General features: G+C 39.8%; 1 protein-coding gene across 2 annotated transcripts in view; it reads right to left on the bottom strand.

The window, feature by feature from the left end:
* The window catches only part of RALGPS1 (Ral GEF with PH domain and SH3 binding motif 1), a 76,030-nt gene extending 59,842 nt beyond the window's left edge, over positions 1-16,188 (bottom strand). For both annotated transcript variants that reach the window (XM_009907492.2, XM_054174371.1), the window contains exons 1-8: positions 16,100-16,188; positions 13,833-13,959; positions 12,927-13,034; positions 10,988-11,038; positions 7,813-7,896; positions 7,242-7,331; positions 5,557-5,649; positions 2,886-3,012 (exon numbers count right to left, since the gene is read on the bottom strand). In XM_009907492.2, coding sequence (XP_009905794.2) covers positions 2,886-3,012; positions 5,557-5,649; positions 7,242-7,331; positions 7,813-7,896; positions 10,988-11,038; positions 12,927-13,034; positions 13,833-13,889 — 610 coding nt within the window. In that variant the 5' untranslated portion in view covers positions 13,890-13,959; positions 16,100-16,188. The remainder of the gene's footprint in view (positions 1-2,885; positions 3,013-5,556; positions 5,650-7,241; positions 7,332-7,812; positions 7,897-10,987; positions 11,039-12,926; positions 13,035-13,832; positions 13,960-16,099) is intronic.
* Positions 16,189-19,407: the final 3,219 nt, after the last annotated feature.

Here is a 19,407-nt window from a genome sequence, read left to right as displayed (position 1 = left end):
AATCAATTCTGATGCACAGCTCCTATTAACAGGTGTGAAGTGTCTAAATATTGCAACATCAAAGGCAAAGCAATTCTCAGCTGAGAAAAATAGTAGATTTCCACACATCCCAAGAAGGAAGAACTTTCTGCAGGTCCTACAAAACCCCCCAGATTTTCAAACAATTCAAGCTTTCTCTTCCACTGGTTTATCTACTGGACTCCAGAAAACAATTATATTTTAGGCAACATTAAATGCATCTACTGGCTCTGCAGCCTGGCAGTGCTCTAACAATCAGGATCATAGCATTAAGGCAGTAAAATTCCTGTTGGCATCTACTTTCGACAAGAAAACTCACACAGTAGACTGATGTCTTAACACCACAAGATACTGAAAACAAGTTACATTTAAGAGACTGTTAGAATGCAAGAAACTATTAGAGTACAAGAATAAAGGCAGGTACCTAAGAATTCTTATCAGGCACTTACACCTCATCCATGTAGAACATACAGTCCCTATCAGGTTATAAATTTGTTAAGGATAAATCAGAAAAACAGGATCTTGTTTCCTCTCAAACTTCCTGCTTAAAGATGCTCTCCAGACTTAGGCATTGCTCATTACAGATGCAGATAAGGAACAAGGTGTATTTAATGCACACCTAATGAGAGCACTCTACAGGGAAGGAATACAACTCTGCTTTCAATAATCACTGAAAAAAAACAGGTACCAAGAGTTTTTTCAGCCAAAAAACCCCAGACATAATGCAGCATAAACAACAAAGGAGTAGAAAAGCAACCATCAACTGTCAGCGCTAACAAAACGGCTGCCCTGCAGAAAGGCTTAATGCAAAGAGGTTGCACAACATGAGAACTTTGTCCAGATGACAATTTTGAACATGCTTGAAATAAAGGGAGGTGAACTCTGGTATGCCATGTAGACATAGGCTTATTGGACCTATGCAAACAACCCTGAAGAGAAGATTAGTAAGAAAGAGAGCACTTCACGATTTTAACTCTGACCAAAATCAAACCAAGCCTGAATTCAAAGTTCATTCCTTCAAAGAAGGATTAGACAGCTGAACAGACTGACAGAACTGCTGTATACAAACAGTACACAGATGCATGAAAACTTTACACTTCTGAATTTATGCCAGTCTTCCACTCCATAAACACAAATACAGTAAATAAAACACGCCCAGAAGTTGTTCATATCCTCTATCTTTGAGCCTAAAAAGCTTCTAAGTCAAGCTGTCCATGACAATGTATTTGTCAGTAATTCTGATGCATCTATTTTCCTCTCTTGCAGTCCCTTGATAAAGAACAAAAGAAATTCTGCAAAGAACAATTTGCTAAGGATCTTACCTTCACAGAAACATGCTCCTTCCTTTTGGTGGTGGTAACTAAACCCCCCAAAAACCAAGTAACAAACCACCCAAACAACTATCTCCAAACCATTAAAATAAGCACAGTACCATGTCATGCTTTCTTCTCAAGTATATGCTCTAATCAACAGAATAAACAGCAAAAAACCAAAAGGAATCAAGACTCTAAAAAGCCTACTGCAAACCAGATGAAGTTACTGATGGTTTTGATTGCTTACACATCCCCCTAAAGGGGGTTTGTGTGTCTCTTGAGTACTTTAAGGATGCTAACAAGCCTGAGGTGCTAAAAAGCCTATGCAAAAAGTAAAGTTTTCCTCATGTATCTTACTTGAAAGTCTGTGAATATGTCAGGATTGCTTCTAAGTAAGAGGTACCACATTGATGAGAAGCCTTCCAAGAACAGAGCACATTCTCTAAGAACTGTTATGCATCATTCCTAGAATATTTCTCTTCTCTTCATGTGTGTGGCTGTGACTGTAGGTCATTAGCTGGAATTCTTATGTCAGGAATAGCAGCCATTCCTTTTAGGTAAAACTTGAATTAGAATTGGAGTTTGTGGCTGTATCAATACTTTAAAATGTTTGAAGACCTCTTTTTATGATGTATTCTGCCAGTTACACCTTGGTCAAACATTAGTAACTTGTGCTGAATATCTATGATGGAAATTACAGACTTGGGTTGATTTTTTTTAATATATTTTTGTCTGGAAGTCATATTTATAGAATGTTCAAAACAATTACTCCAACAGGGCCATGCTTTGCATACGTAGACTGCTACAGAAAAGGCAAACAACTGTAACAGTCTTTTCCTGGGCACTTGAAAACGATTACACTCAATTATCTTGTTGCTTCTACTCTGTTACTTACAGAAGACAGTTAAATGCTGCTTAGATTAACTCTTCGTTTTAGAAAGCCCATTACTAGAAAGGCATTCAGTGTCTGAATATCCTTGTTTAACTGGAATCTGGTTTTTTGCAGTGTTCCTCAGGAATGCAGCACAGTTGAGTAACGGGCAGGAACTGCGAGTTAAAAGAGCAGTCAGGGAAAGAATGATCTAGTGTGTCTACAGGACTAACACAGGGGAATACTTGAGGAGACAAGTCAATCAACTGAACAGACTACAAACTTTGTACCTCTCTTTTAAGTATTTCTAAGAAACTGACATAAACCTACAACTACACCACAGAGACATCACATTAGAAGGTATCTGAAACAACAGTCCAGCAAACATGAAAGCTGCAGGAACAAGGTTTTTAATCACGTCGTACTCAAAGGCATTTTAGAAACCCAATGCTCTGAAGACAAGGATAACAAACAGCCCACAGTTTAAGATGTGAATAATGCACAAAACTATTACAAATCACAGATCCTGAACAGTGTATAGCTCAAAAATAATCCAACAGATCTAATTTTCTCTATACGAAACAGAGAATCATACCTTCTATAGGCAGTGTCCTCCACGAGTACAACATGCTGTATTTGTGCTTGTCAGTGAAAATGAGCTACAGATGAAGATTTACACTCACCTAAATATGGAATAGTAGGAACCATTTTCAAGCTTCTGATGTACTCTCGTGTCCTTTTATAATTATCTTCCTTGGACAGTAAATAGTCTAACTTCTCAAAGGTGGTCTTGTCTTTGCGATTCAACAGCTGTAAAAGAAGCAATGAAGGAGATCATAAAATGTTAAAAGATGAAATCTGCAGAGATAACAAATAATAACATCTGCTAAATCACCCACAGCAAAGGGCAACATAGTCAAGTTAAGATTAAACTCCCCATCACCCAAAGTGGCACTGTTGTTTGAAAATGTACTACCTAGTAAGAATAAAAAGATCAAAATGTAATTCAATGTAAGTCTTCAGCTATGAACAAAATAGCTTTGTGGCCTTCCAGAGGAGGGCCACAAAAATGATCCAAGGGCTGGAATATCTCTGCTATGAGGACAGGCAGATGAAGCTGGGGCTCTTCAGCTTAAAGAAGACTCTGGGGGGACCTTAGAGCTGTCTTCCAATACCTTAAGGTATCCTAGAGAAAGCCTGGAAGAGGGACTTTTCATAAGGGTGTCTAGCAACAGGACAAGAGGGAGTGGTTTTAAACTGAGGGAGTGTAGATTTAGACAGGATCTTAGGAAGGAGTTCTTCAGTATGTGGGTGGTGAGACAATAGAATGGGTTGCCCAGAGAGGCTGTGGATACCTCCTCCCTGGGGGTATTCAAGGCCAGGCTTGCTAAGGGCTGGAGCAGCCAACTCTAGTTGAGAGCTGCCCATAGCTGGGAGCCAACAGTGGAGTAGATGAACTCTGAGGTCTCTTCTAAGCCATTCTAGGATTCTATGAAATACAGTAATTGTTTCTGAATAGTTTATCAAAGAACTACCTCAGACAGTTGAATAACCTCAGTAACATTACATCTGCTGAGGAAAAAATAAAACAATGAGACTGCTGGTGACTGTAATGTATTATCAGGATTGCTACAAATTCTTTGCTATTTGAAAGCAGAAATAGCAATGGAAAGTGCTCTGAACAAAAAGGTGCCATTTCAACAGAGCCTTATTGAAAGCAGGACAGAACTTTGGAAAAAAGTAGAGGGAAAATAAATTATTGTCATACTTAAACTTCTGTTTTCTACCACAGGACTTACTACAGTAAATCAGAAAAATATTTAGCAATGCAAGAAATCCCAGAATGACAGAAGACTGAAAAGCAAACAAACAAACAAAACCAGCCCCCAGATCTGTAGCTGTAAAAACACATTCCCTATTTCAGCTGGTTTTAGAAATACCAGCAATATTTTTGAGATTAATTTAAAAGCCAATTGAGGCAGAATGCCTGCAGAATTATGGCAACATACACTGGCTTCTTGCAGTTGTACTTTCTGACAATAGGCAGCTGTTCCACAGCACATTTCTTAATACACCTCTTCCTCTGTAAAATTCCAGTTCTCTCACTACAGAGCTCTTAAGCCTACTTGTTCTGCTTCTGGAGAATTGTGGGGCTGCTCACTGTTGTAAAAAACACTGCCATGGATATGCACTAACTGCTTCACTCAGCCTTGCTCAGAACAGGATGGACTTGACAGGAGTCATCAGTAAAACACTACTGGAAACAGGAGCCCTGAGGCCTTGAGCAATTCTGGAACAGCGAGTGCCACATCACGGTTAAGTAACAGCTGTTACTAAAAAGTAATACAAAAGGTACAAAAGATTTCAGAATAATTTAGCTGTTTTCTTTCTAAACAGCACTGAGAATTCCTTGAGGCCCTAACTCTGCACTCTGTTGCATTTTTGAACTACTGTGCCTACAAAGAGCCTTATACCTCTTGAGGCTGGAGTTACTCACACACTTCAGTTTCATATGTTAGCAATTTTCTCTGTTTAACTTCCAACTTCATGATGCTGCTCAAACCAGCAAACCCCTACATTGTTACTGGACTATATCCTAATTCTGAGCAACTAAGCCATAAAAAAGGTTACAGGCATTTTAAAGACATAATAAAATTAGGTAAAAGAATTAAGTACAACCTTCTTTATCAGTTCTGAACAGTTGTGGTGATCCACACTGAGTGGAATAAATAATAAATGAAAGAGAATTAGCTAATTCTTTGTATATTTAAAGATAACATACAGCAGGTTTACATTATAATTGTGTTTTTCACTTAAAGTAATCGCAAACTAAGTAAATTTAAATGAGAAATTCTGCCCTCAAGAGACCAAGTCTCTGAAAATGGAATTACAAATGTGTTTAATTTCTAGAAATAGATGAAAATTGAAATGCATCATGATAATCACAAAATTAACACTTCCATGTTGGGTAATGGGTCTTTTTTCTGGCTTTCCTTTTAGGCAACGTATTAATGACACACACAATCATTTGGATAATGTGATATGGTAGACAATAGTCTTCTAAGGTTAGCAATCAACTAAAGAACTACAGTCTCCTCTTGAGGACAGAATCAGTGGCTTCTAGAGTAGACAGAAAAGCAGGAAACTCTGAAGAGGAAAAAAAAGTTGTTTAAAATGTGCAGCCATTTAAACTCTCACAAAATATGTGACAGATCACCACTTCTGCTACCACAGTACCACAAGAAACACAGAAAGAATCTTCTTCTAGAGAATGCAATTCAGCATTTCAGTAGAGTTCAGAAAATCTCAGAGTTCAAATAAGACAGAAAAGACAATGGTCAAGGAATCACTTACGGCCCAGGTTTTGGTCAGTCTGAAGATAGGTGCACTTTGCAGTGCTGACACCACAGACATCAGTGAATGAAGGTTATTCAGTTCCAGAAGCTTCTAAAAAACAAACAAACAACAAACCCAAACAACTTTTAGCACCTCAAAAAGGGATGCAGGATTAATCTCAAAGTTGCATTAGTAAAATACAACATTTTCAGTGACTGCAGACAACATTAGCCAGTGACGGTAATATGGAAAAGTCTTAATCCAGCTTTAGAAGTTGCTAATTTTCCAACTATAACCTTCAAAACAACAGGCATTTCACTTGAAAATACCAGCTGCATTTAATATTAATTGGTTATTTTTCTAAGGCTGTTCCTTCAGCAACAGAAAATATGAAAATAAAAAAGTGTGATGCAGTGTTCTTGAAAAATTAGTCTACCTGTGGAAAGAAAAAAAAATATTGAGCCAAAAACAACCACCAAAGATGCTGAAGACCTTCTCAGACTTAATGCAACTTTTTGTTTTGCAATCTGTTTCACAGGACAATTTTTCCTCACTTCACCGTGTTTTAAATTCACTGTGCTGACCATTACTCAAAGCACATTGATCGATGTGTTGAGAGACAGGTCACTGCTTTTGTACAGAGAAAGTACTTTGGAATAAAGCTGTCTTAGATGAAGTTTCCTACAGCACAGTTCCAAAAAGAACTGCTGTCATGTAGCTTCTTTGCAAGTCTTAAAATAAGCCTGGATTTATCCTTGAGTGATTGATTTACTTGTAGTTCAGGAGTATTGCAGAAAGATCTGGAATTTATTGAGTGAAAGGAAGCGGGGGAGGGTGTGGAAGCCAGAATAGAGGAAAAAAAGAGGGCATGTTCTCCTTTTTGTTGGGAAAAGAATCACCCCACTTACTTGTAAGAACAACCTAGCACCTCCAAGTTGACTATTCTCCTAGTACTTGGCACAAATGCATAGTCCAGAAGCTTTTTCACATACATTCTCTGCATAAGCACAAAATTGCTAAGTAAACTGATTGGAAATATTCCAAATTAAAAAAAAAATAATAATTGTATTACCAGCAAATATTGTTCTAATTACCTCCACAAACACCATTTCACACTTACACACGCTCAGCACTCAGGCCTTCGATCCAGGTGCTGTCTTTTTACTACTATCAGTAAGCATCTCACAGGGTCAGACAAAACAGATTAAAATTAAAAAATACTACTTTTATAAAATATTCTTCAAGAATGACTTGTAAGATGTGAGACTCATACAATTCATTAAATAACTGAGCTTTAAGAGCAGTGCCATATACCAGCAACTACCGGTAGAAAATGAGCCTTGCAATCGCTCACGCAGAAGTCTGAGCTTTCTTTTCACAAAGGTTAAGTTTCAACAGGAGGAGACAAAAAACCCCCAACAGTTTACAACCATGCTCATTGTTGGCAACATGGAGCCATTCACAAGACAAATCACTTTTAAACTTGTCAGGCAAAGGTACAAGCCAACTCACACTGAAGTGGGTAGTTTAATTCAGCCAAGTAAAAGCAACAGATGCATAGCGTGTTCATGTGGTACAACACAGCAGATATGCTAAAAAAGAACATCACCCTCTGTAATCCAACAATGGTTCATAGCAGTGGTGCAGAAACAAACAAGAAGGAAATAAGATTTTAAATGATAGCACAAGAAATTCGCACTTACTTTAGCTATTTTCACAAAATGGCTCAATATTTCTGCCCTTATTTTTAAGGTCTGTGCTGTTAGTATCTCTCGTACAACCCAAAAACTGACCTAGAAAGTAAAGAAATAGATCTGAATTTAATTACAAAAGAAAGGATTTCATTAGATGAAATAGTGTTAGTAAAGTTTCAGGATGCTGCAGGGAGAAAACAGATTAAGGAGAGTTTTGATCCCATGAATTTTCACCTGTGCAGTTCCATTACCCAAAAACATTGCTACTAGATATAAGGAGTAGGTAGAAAAGTGAGGCTGTGCTGAGAACTGAATGAGCAGGGGAGACACAGAAAAAGAAGGAACAGAATTGATACTGCTGTGCCATGACATCAGCAAAAATGATTAGTTCCCAACAGTTAGGAACCAATAGTCTAGAGAAACAACATGAAAACGAGGACAAAGCAAGTAAAACCAGGAATGGTCACTTGCATTTAGAAAAACATTCTGAAATTTTACTTTGTGGGAGTAGTTCTGTTTAGCTTGACACTCAAACAACTGTCACACAATACCTGTTCATCCCAGTAATGAAATAATTTACCTGGTTAAACCTCCTAGTAAAGGCAACAATATTTGGAGCAAGGATGTGTTTTTCCTTCTTATTCCATCCACAGCTGATTAGTTCCTAGAAAACACATGTTTAAAAAGTTAAAACTGACACATGATAAAAGCATTTATCAGGTAACTACTACAACCAATCCAAGGCACTGACTTGACAGTTAAGTCTAACCTGATTTGTATCTTCTCTAGATACTATGAAAAATGGACTTCATTATTAGTCAGATACAGAGAGACTACATATCACAGATTCATAGAATAGAATTAACCAGGTTGGAAAAGACCTTTGAGGTCATCGAGTCCAACCTATCACCGAACACCATCTAATCAATTCAACCATGGCACCAAGCACCCCATCTAGTCTCCTCTTAAACACCTCCAGTGATGGTGTCTCTACCACCTCCTTGGGCAGCCCATTCCAATGGCCATTCTGGAAGGGACCTGGAAGATCATCCAGTTTCAACCCCCCTGCCATGGGCAGAGACACCTCCCACTAGACTAGATTACTCAAGGTCTCATCCAACCTGGCCTTGAATACCTCCAGGGCAACCTTTTCCAGAGTCTTACCCCCCTCACTGTAAATAATTTCTTCCTAATCTCCAGTCTAGATCTGCCCCCCTTAGAAGAAGCAAAGCAGTCCATTTTAGCTGATTCCAGATTGCAGCTGTGGATCATGAGGGACTTTGAGTGCAGGTATCCACACCAGAGTCAGTGCCACCAGTGCCACACCAGAGTCAGGTACCTGACCTGCATTCAAGAGTCACAGACAACAGGACCGCCACTACTGACAACTACTTGAAGGGAGGCTGTAGACAGGCAGGGGCTGGTCTCTTCTCCCAGGCAACCAGCACCAGAACAAGAGGACACAGTCTCAAGCTGTGCCAGGGGAGGTTTAGACTGGATGTTAGAAGAAATTCTTCACAGAGTGATTGCCCATTGCAATGGGCTGCCTGGGGAAGTGGTGGAGTCGCCATCATTGGCAGTGTTTAGAAGGAGACTTGATAGGGTGCTCGGTTGCATGGTTTAGTTGATTAGATGGTGTTGGATGATGGGTTGGACATTATGATCTTGAAGGTCTCATCCAACCTGGTTTATTCTATTCTGCTGTACCTCTGCCAGACACCATCTCCTGGCAGCATCATTTCTGCTCCTTTGTTCCACAGCCCAGCTTTGTCACCCAGCTACTTCTTTCTGTACAGCAACCTGAGCCATTCTATGAGGATGACGACTACTTCAAAAATCAATCCAATTCAAAATGACAAGAAAAAGCAAGTTCTGTAGTATACCCACAACCATAAATAATCCATTTCAGTGCATAATAAAATGCCAGTGTTCTTTGGCAAAAAAAAAAACCCCAACATTTACTTAAATGGCAAAATAAATAGGAAAAACTCCTGTGAGAAGTAGAAAATAAACAAAAGAGCTGAAAAGTAGATTATTTTCTCCTTAAATAAACTGTATTAAATTATGCATCTAAAGAAATTTGAAATTGTAACTACAACTGTGATTAAGCCAGAAAGAAACTCTCCACTTGCCAATGGTTATTTCAGGTAGTTCCAAACATATTTACACAGCCTGGTTCTTTTCAGCTACAGATTCACGCTGCCACCTATCTATAAAGCCTTTTTATTCAGATCTGACAAGTGGTAGATACATATATCCTGGAAATGAAGTCTCCATCACACCAGTTCTAAATCACTCTTCTGTTTTTGGAACCTCAAAAAGTTGTTTAACTTGTCCAGTGTATGCTATTCACTTTAGACACCTTCATATGAAAAGGCAGAGAGTCAGCCAAAGAGAATTCTGCCTCTGAAAAGCACTTTGTACATTCTGATAAACAAAACACTCTCAAGATGCAGAGATCTGCATGTTCCTGTGTGACCATTTCCAGTTCCAAGCATATTTTGTATCCCAATCTTCCAGCCTTCTGCAGACAAAATTGCCAATTCACATCCGTCAAGGCACAGCTTCTCCACATGATCAGTCCATGTCTGGTCTTAAGAGGCTGGAAAATTATGTGTTTATGTGGAAAAATCTCAATCACTCTTCTAGGGACAGCAAAATTTACATTTGTCAGAAAAATGGAAGAGTTCAGCAATTTAAGGATATTAAGCAGTTGCCAGAGGACGAGGGATCAACAATGGAAAATCCTGTGCATGGTAAAATCATTTGACTAGGTTTAAAATTTGGACTAAATAGGAAGGTTGATAAGAGTAAGTGATCCAACATGCCCCTGCTGAATGTTTTTATACTGCTGAAATGTACTGTGCTCTAGAATTACACTTCATCTTTTTGTATGGAAGGATGCAGGCAATTTCCTCAGTGCACAGAGTCACAAGAAACTTTCCAATGAAGTGTGCAGGAAAATCCTGAAGTTTGTGGAGACTGCAATTTCCAGGACTTCAGAAAAGAAACAGAATAAAGTTACACAGAAATCTAGAATATAAGCATAGCTGTTTCTGCTGGAGAACAGACATCTTGCTAATAGACATCTTGCTCTGAAGTCTTGCAAAGTACCATCCAGATGTATTTTTCAGTAACAGCTCAATTAAAAGGCAGAAAAACGCCTTAGAAACTGCTAGGTTTAAAGGGTATTTGAGATAAGATTTGGCAATCAGAACTCCAAAGTCTTGACTCTTTCCATCCATGCATAAGCTCATGTTAAAGGCTAAAGAAAAACTGATGTAACACACTTCCCCCAAACACAAAATTCAGCAATAGGCAACTCACTACAGCAGTCAGCCCAACAGCTGCTGACAAACAAAATCTCCTCTATGCACAGTTCTGCCCTGGAACTTAGCTCTGACATCCAGCAAATCATTTCAACCTCTCCACGGATTTTTGCATGCCCCCTTTCTAGCACAGGAAACTGGAAGCATTCACTCTTATTCATGTGCCAGTGTATTTCATTTCCTGCATACAAAAGCTGATTCTGCTGAGCAGTTGTGACCATCTTACACAAACAAGTATGAAAGGAAAAGGAAGGACCATAACTCTGCCTTCAACATACCCACTGATGTAATAAAACAAAGGCATCACATGAAACAGGTTTCAACAAGAATATTTGCCCTTCCTTCTCCCACACTCTTAAGAAAGACACCAAGGGAAGACTCTGTAAAATGGATGACACAGAACTCCAAAGGTGTAAGAAAGCCTACCTCAGGTTGTATAGCTTTAAATACTGGTGTATCCATCAGTGTAATCTGGCTCTGCAATAAAGAGAACATTTAAAATCATGTATTATCATGTATTTATATCTAACCTTTAGTAACTACAAAACAGTCACATTTTCTCCATAGACTAGAACTGACCAGTCCTGAATTCAGCCTCCCCTGCCCAGGCTGACATCCCAAAAGCAGAAACCGAGCTGCAACATGGCATTATATGCTCTTGAATTTATCAGCTGTGACTAAGTGAAAGTTTTCAGCACCAGCAGCAGTCTAAGAAGTAAAGCTTGTGGGTTTAAGTCTTTCTGTTAAGACACCAAACTCAAAATTCACTAACACTGACAAGCTGTTGGACTTCTCATTATAGAGGTGATTACTGTCAGGGAATTTCTCCTCTGTTGCCTCTACATTTAAAGAGGAACACAACATGCTAAATTTAGAAGTGACCTTAACTTGCTTCCATTCCCTTTCTCCGAGTATTTCTATTCAACACACCAGTCCCATCTCCTGCTTCAAGCCTCACTGCCAGTCCTACAGACACAGATTTGAAATTTTGGTTTCTTCAGGTGTTGGTGGGGCTTGTTCTGTTCATTGTTACAGGTGTCCAGTGGAACCGGAGAGAGAGAAAATAACTGACACAAGTTTGGACTTCAAAGTTACAACAACATGAGGGGTCACATGTGTGCACAAGTGTGATTTTAAAGTGCACCACTACATCAAGACCCTCATCAACAAGCTTCTGTCTCAAACCAACTGCACCAGGATTTATGAACATAATAGAAAACCGATGAGCTAGAAGTCAAAAGCAAGATTACCTTCACTTCACCGTTTCATAAATACAGTTCTGAGATCACCACATTCACTTGTGCTGGAGCAGACTACACACTATGTTCTAAGCTCTCTCTAGGCTACGTATTCAGTCTCCTCCTTCTTGGCCCCTCAATTTAAGAAGGACATTGAGACTCTTGAATGTGTCCAGAGAAGGGGAACAAGGCTGGGGAGAGGCCTCAAGCACAAGCCCTACAAGGAGAGGCTGAGGGAGCTGGGGTTGCTTAGCCTGGAGAAGAGGAGGCTCAGGGAAGACCTTATTGCTCTCTACAACTACCTGAAGGGTGGTTGTAGCCAGAAGGAGGTTGGTCTCTTCTCCCAGACAATCAGTACCAGAACAAGAGGACACAGTCTCAAGCTGTGCCAGGGAAAGTTTAGGCTTGAAGTGGGAATAAAGTTCTTCACAGAATGTTGTTAGCCCTTGGAATGCACTGTCCAGGGAGGTGGTGGAGTCATCATCCCTGGAGGTGTTCAAGAGGGGACTGTACGTGGCACTTGGTGCCATGGTTTAGTAGTCATGAGGTGAAACATTGAACTAGGTTCAATTGCTTTCATTCTCACTCATTCCTGCTCCCCAGCAAGTTATGTATAGGTTAGAAACAAAGGACCAAGCACAAGTAGTGTATTAGACTTTTGCCAAAACTGCAGCTCTGCTTAGGAGTTCAGTTCAGGAGTTCAGTTTAGGATTGAAAAACAGTTATTAAGGAATGGAAATTGTTTCTCTCTACAAGACTCTTTCCTGCTTTAAGAAACTGATGCTTCAGCAGGAAAGATGAGTACTAGTGGTTTCAATTAAAAGAGAACCAGACTGTGGATAACTAACATCTTTAAACCTATGCCAGGGTCTTTTAAAAACACCAGAAACATTCAAATCACTTTACATGGAAAAACAAATACGCTGTGTCAGGTCAGTCAAATCCCAAGATGTGGTTAAAGTTTCTACATCCAGAAGGTAAAGTTTCTATATCCAGCAATTAATTTTCAATGAACTTGCAATGGACCTTTTTTTAAAGGAAAAAAAGTTTTCTGTATTTTCTTAAATATTCTGAAAGTCTTAAATATTTTGCAAGCTTCAATTACAAAAAATCCCACTTCAACTCACAGCAAACTCCTCAGGAGTTACTTTCAACACATCAAACACAACTGCATCGTAGCTTTTATTGGCATAATCTGAACTCCGCCCTTCCAGAGAATCTGAGCTGCTGCTACCCTACAAAGGAAAGAGACAAACAGTAGGCTTATCTGCAGAATGATGAATTGCATGTCAAATTCAGAAAGTAAGTCTAGAAACATTAAGACATGACATGGAAATGTATGAACTTCAAAAAGCTCCAGACACTGAATTTCAGCATTTCAGTTTAGCACAGCTCACAAATGTTTCCAGCTTTCTCTTGAGAAAACTACAGGGACATGCAATCTCAGTTCTATAAAATTTCCAGCTGTAGAAAGCCATTCTTAGTATCAGTAGGGTAACTAAATCTCAAGCCATCTTCAGTTGGCTGTTCCAGACTGACGAACAGAGGCTGTGAGCTGTGCACAGCAGCTCAACGAGGAACTAAGTGGTTTTTGGAAACAGCACAACAGAGCTGCCTGGTCTCCAAAGGAAACAAAGGGTTAAAATGAACAAAAGAAAAATCTTACAGAGCACATTTCTACTAACAAACTAATAAATTCCCCAAAAGACTGAACTGGAGTACTTCTGGCTCCAGCTGGATGGTATGTTACATTGCTCTTAACTTAATAATAAACAACTGCTGTAAGTTAGAGAGTAATAGGGTCAAAAAAGCTATTTAAAACCGATGTAAATAAGTAGTCATCAACCATAATAAAACTGGTTGTGAACTCTGAGAACTATGGAGTGTTCTAAATTCACTCTGTTGTCAAATACTGCACTGTTTGTAAGAAAAAGCACTGACACGACTGGCAGTGGGAAGGGCCTCAGTGAAAGCTGACACAAGCCAGCATTTCCATTTTGACCAAGGAGCTAAGAGAACCCAAGGAACTGTACCTCTGGAGTGGCGGAGGTGACCTTCACATTGGCCATGAAGTCATTCCTTTTATACATGCTCTCCCCAAGATGCAGGAAGTTTCAGCTCAGCCAGCAATGGTGAGACAACATGATGAAAACAGAATTCCTGCAAAGCAAATGTATTTGTGCAAATGAATAAATAAAATGTCACCCCTCCAGCAATACAAGAGACTTCATTGTTTTCTCAGAGCAAAAAAACCCCAAATCTCTAGAAACAGATGATCTTGGGAGCTAGATTCTCTTTTCTCTTTCAGTTACCAGCTGTGAAGGAGTGTAACTCAGTACTGCTGCTCCAATGTCTCATCCAACCTGACCTTCAAAGAAGGCTTAGAGAAGACTCTGGGGTTACCTGATAGCTGCCCTCCAATACCTGAAGGGGTCCTACAGGAAGGCTGAAGAGGGACTTTTCATAAGGGTGTGTGGCAGCAGGACAAGAGAGAATTGTTTTAGGCTGAGGGACAGTAGGTTTAGACTGGATCTGAGGAAGTAGTTCTTCAGCATGAGGGTGATGAGTCTCTGGAAGGGGTTGTCCAGGGAGGTTGTAGATGCCTTCTCCCCGGGGGGTGTTTAAGACCAGGTTGGATGAGGCTCTGAGCAGCTGCATCTAGCTGAGATGTGTCCCTACCCATGGCAGCAAGGTTGGAATAGATGATCTCTTAAGATCCTTTCCAATCATTCTATGAAATAAATCACACATAATTACAAGACAGCATATCCTTGAATGTTTAGAGTGAAGATTAAGTATTAATAAATATTTATAGTGCAAAGCATTTCTAAGTTCTGGAGTTGCTCCTGTTAATAGTCCTTAGAGATACTGAAGTGGAAACCAATTTTCATGATGTAATTTCTTTAAAACGTGGCATTGACATCGAGGCCACGAGAAGATTCTCATCTGCTCCTTCTCTGCCTTGCTCACTGGGCTGTCCAGTGTGTGGGGGCTCAAAAATGCTCTGAAAGAGGAAAGAAAAATCCCATATGTGATCTTGTATCCTGGCCAAGCTCACTCTATTCCAAGTTTTAATGCTCACTAAACCAAAAAGAGGCAAAAGTGCTTTAGTATCTGAAACTAAAAAAGCGCTGACACGCTTTTGCCTTCTGACATTCAGTAAACAGAAGTTCCAAGGTTAGATAATTTCTTTCTAAAAAGGTCCAAATAAGATTATTTTTTCCCCAAAGTGTTTTAACTATAACACAAGCATTACCAATGCACTGCTTTTTCCTCTGTGCCTAGGTTTCTCTAAGATTCACATCCATGAAAAGTTACTTTTCTACACACACACACACACACTGGTTTTGCTGCCTTGAGGAAAGCCAGAATGAGCAATGATCCTTTTAAGTCAAATCCAAGAAGTTTTTATTCTTCTGGTGATCACTTGGTGATGCAAAGTATTTCCACACCTGCTGTCACAGAAGGTATTACTCTGCAAATTAAGTAACACTGGAGCTACTACAAAGCCTGCAGTAACAAAAGGCTATCAGATTACATGCAAAAAGATACTAAATGCAATCAATATATAAGCTACTCCTCCACAACTGCAATATTTCACTCCAACAAGATGAAAAAACCCCACATGATGAAAATTATCAAAGGTCCAACATAGAATCACAGAATGTTAGAGGTGGAAAGGGGCCTCTGGAGATCACCCAGTCCAATCCCCCTGCCACAGAAGGATCGCCTCGGGCAGTTCACACAGAACACGTCCAGGTGGGTTTTGAAAGTCTCCAGAGAATGAGACTCCACAACCTCTCTGGGCAGCCTGCTCCAGGGCTCCAGCACCCTCACAATAAAGAAGTGTCTCCTCATGCTGAGGTGGAACCTCCTGTGTTCTAGCTTGTACTGGTTGTTCCTCGTCCTATCACTGTGCACCACTGAAAACAGACTGGCACCTTCATCTTAACACACATCCCCCAGGTATTTATAGACATCAATAAAGTTCCCTCACGGCTTTCTCTTCTCAGGTCTCTCAGTCTTTCTTCATGGGAGAGATGTTCAAGTCCCTTAATCATTCTTGTAGCCCTCTGTCAGCCTCTCAACATGTGGGCAAGAAAATGTAAAAGATGCAGAAGTTCTTTGCATTTTGCTTCTTAAAAATTCTTCCAACTTATTCCAAACCCCAAAATAAACAAACACAAAACCCCAAAGAAAACACCTTATCTGTTTGTATGGAAGGTTCCCAGGTACATTGCAGTAAATCTCATTCATAGATTGTCAGAAGCAAAGTAGGGAAGCCAGGAAACATACATACCACCAGAGGTTGTCTGTTCTTCTCTGCCAACTTAACACACCCATTTAGACACAGTTCTCTCTGAAGCAGAAGTGAAGACAGTGCACCAACTAAATTGGAAAACAAAACCAAAAACACCCCCATCAGAAATAAGCAGAAAAGTAATCCTTATAGCCATTAATTACCAGCATTCAAACTGTCACTTCTGTGCCATAGATGACATTCTCTGAAGGCAGAAATGCAGAATGTACATTGCTGTTAGCACTATGCTGTAACCCAGTTGCAATAACCATAAGCTCGTTCTCATTACCAGTTAGCCAACTACTAAGTCACTAAAAGACTCTTAAGCACAGACACCTCTGGCCAAGGGAGTCCCTGTGCCCGTTAATTTACAAATGCCAGCAGAGTAAGTTACTAATTGTTCATGCTGCTCTCAGCAAACACAAGAATAACTACTGATAACCATTATCTTCTTTATTTTCTTGATGGAGAAAAAAGTTCTGAGCTAGACAGGCTTTTTATCAGACCTTGAAGAGCCATTCTGGGCTTCAAAACTTATATTCCTTAGCTGACTTCAAACCTTATTTACTTACTGCTTTCACTAGTTCATTCTGTTTTCCCCCAGAGTGATGAGCTGACAGCTGCAGCATGCTATTAAGAAAACATACTTTGGTATTCTACCAAAAGATAATCCTTCTTTCTCAAGCTTAAATTGGCTGAACAACTGGTGCTCTTTAATCACCTTCACTGAACTAGGGCCCTGTTTGCACACTGACAAACTTAGCTGGAAGCAACAAAAGTTATCACTTGGGGTTTAGGTTTTGTTTAATCAGTATTCAATTCAGAAAAGGATAGTTTCAGTTAAGTAAGAAAAAGGCAATCAGGCTGTACACTACATTTATATAACAAAAGCTCCTTCCAAGTGAAAGTTCTTGTGTATGTTTTTTCTGTTACCCATTTCACCAGAAGTCCCCAACATATTCTATTACACTTGAGGCAACACTACCACCTATAGATGAAATAGGTCATGAACAATTTAGTGGTTTCATGCAAACTCTTCCTAAAAAACTTCTTACTACAGTTAATGAATAATAATGAAAATTGTATTTCTAATTTAGCCTAAATCCCTATATTGGACTGTGATAAGATCCAATCATGATATATCTTTTAAAGGGAAAGAGCACTTAGCTTAGTGCAACAGAATCACAGAAAGGAAACAGAATCACAGTATCACCAAGGTTGGAAGAGACCTCAAAGATCATCAAGTCCAACTTGTTACCACGGACCCCATGACAAAACCATTCAAGCTTGAGCACTTTGGCCAGGTGTTGCCATCACAGAAACCTAACCAAAGCAGATCACAGGCTCACAGGATGTTAGGGGTTGGAAGGGACCTCCAAAGACCATCAAGTCCCAACCCCCCTGCCAGAGCAGGACCATAGAATCCAGCACAGGTCACACATGAACACATCCAGATGGGGCACAGCTTACACCAGTTAAACCACCACACTCATTGTGAAGTGAACAAAAATGTCTCTCCACTAAAGCAGTCATTTCTAGTCCAACATTGCATTCTGATTTGAAGTTTTTAACAAAACCATATGAAATTTCGTGTTTAGTAGTACCAGTCTCACAATTAGAAAACATGCTGCCTGTCACATTAAACATCACTAGCCTGTTTTGAAACAGGATATAGAAGAACACATCATAGAGAGGAACTACTAAGGACTGGTATCCACAAAAGCATAATAGCTTTTGTGGCTTCTGAGTGTTCCATTAATAGTAAACTGAGTTTGCATTCAAACCTTAGAAGTCAAGCAGGAACATCTCATGTTCTACTCTAAATAGGGAATTAAAGAAACCAAGGTGCATTCTTTAAATGAAGAACAATGACTGTAAGCCACTCCAAACAAAGAAACTGAGTATCCTTTTCCGCCACCTGGACTCTTTCTATGCCAAACAAACAGCTGTGGACTCTTCAAACCTTATTTAAATGTTTTAGAACACTTCAAACGTTTCTAGCGCCACTGGGTGGCGCTGACTCTTAACAGCTCACAGACCTCAAAATGTCTTAGATCTTTTCAGCAACTCAGAAGAGGTACTCATCTTCAAGAGATTACAAAACAAAAATAGAAAAAAGGGCTTTCTTGACTTCAGGGGTTTTATGCAATTACTCCAAGAACCTTTTTCCACGCCATCCCTTAGAAAAATAATGGAAATAAATACATAGAAAGTGTTGCAAATCAGGTCGATGTGAAGTCACTCAGAAGACAAGGCTAGATTGCACTTGTACTGTCCTGCATCCTGAAGTACAGCATCTACTGAGGGCTAGATAACAATTTATCCCTCACAGTTTCCATCATTCCAAATTACTTTCATACTTGTATTAATTTGCAAGAAGTCTGCAAAGTGTAGGTGGCAGTGATTACCATTACTACCTTGCCCATGGTCAAGATGCTCATTTAGGACCATGATAAATACTTCCTCTTTAAGCATGAAGAGTTATTCATCACAACTATTGCCATGTTTCTTCACTGCTTCAGCTGCAGGAAGTTAGTTTAGAAAGCATGTCCTCTGACTCTGCAATACCCACAATCTCAGTAACTATCTTTACACAGAATCTCTGAGGCCGCAATGGCCCTCTTGAGATTAGATAGTCCAATGTCTCTGCTCAAGCAGGATAGGTTGCCCAGGACCACATCCAGTTGGGTTTTGACTATCTCCATGGATGATGCAACTTCTCTGCTCAACCTGTTTCAGTGCTCAACCATTCTCACAGTAAGTGCTTTCTTCTGTTTAGGTGGAATTCCATGTTTTCTATGTACTCTATTGGAATTTGTGGCCATTGTCTCTCCTGTTCACTAAGTACCATTGAAAACTCTGACTCCATCTCTTTTACATGCTCTCATTGGGTATTTCTGGTGAGAAAGGCAGCCTCAGCTCTCTCAGCATCTCCTCACATGAAAGACGTTCCAGCTCCTTAATCATCTTCCTGCCTCCTTGATGGGCTCACTGCAGTAAGACCTTAACTTCAACTATGGAGAGCCCAGCACTACAGTGGCAGAGGTCAATTTACAATAGTCCTAGTAGCCTTACCACTACAACAAACACAAGTCTGTGAGGCACAGCACAACAACCACCAAAACAAGAAGTAACACAGTGTGTCAGGAATTGGGCTAACAGAATACAAACAAGAAACAGGCAGACTTGGAGACTGCAGGAAAATAGGAGAACAGAAGAGGATTACATGAGCACTTCTGAGAAAACACTGCAGGTTTATTTCTTAGGAATAACAGGCAGTAGTAAATTTGGAATCTGAAGCAAAAGCT

The sequence above is a fragment of the Dryobates pubescens genome, chromosome 29 (assembly GCF_014839835.1).
Source record: "Dryobates pubescens isolate bDryPub1 chromosome 29, bDryPub1.pri, whole genome shotgun sequence".
In the NCBI taxonomy this organism is placed as follows: Eukaryota; Metazoa; Chordata; class Aves; order Piciformes; family Picidae; genus Dryobates; species Dryobates pubescens.
Note: the sequence above shows the minus strand (reverse complement) of the source record. Positions and strands in the feature narration are given on the sequence as shown.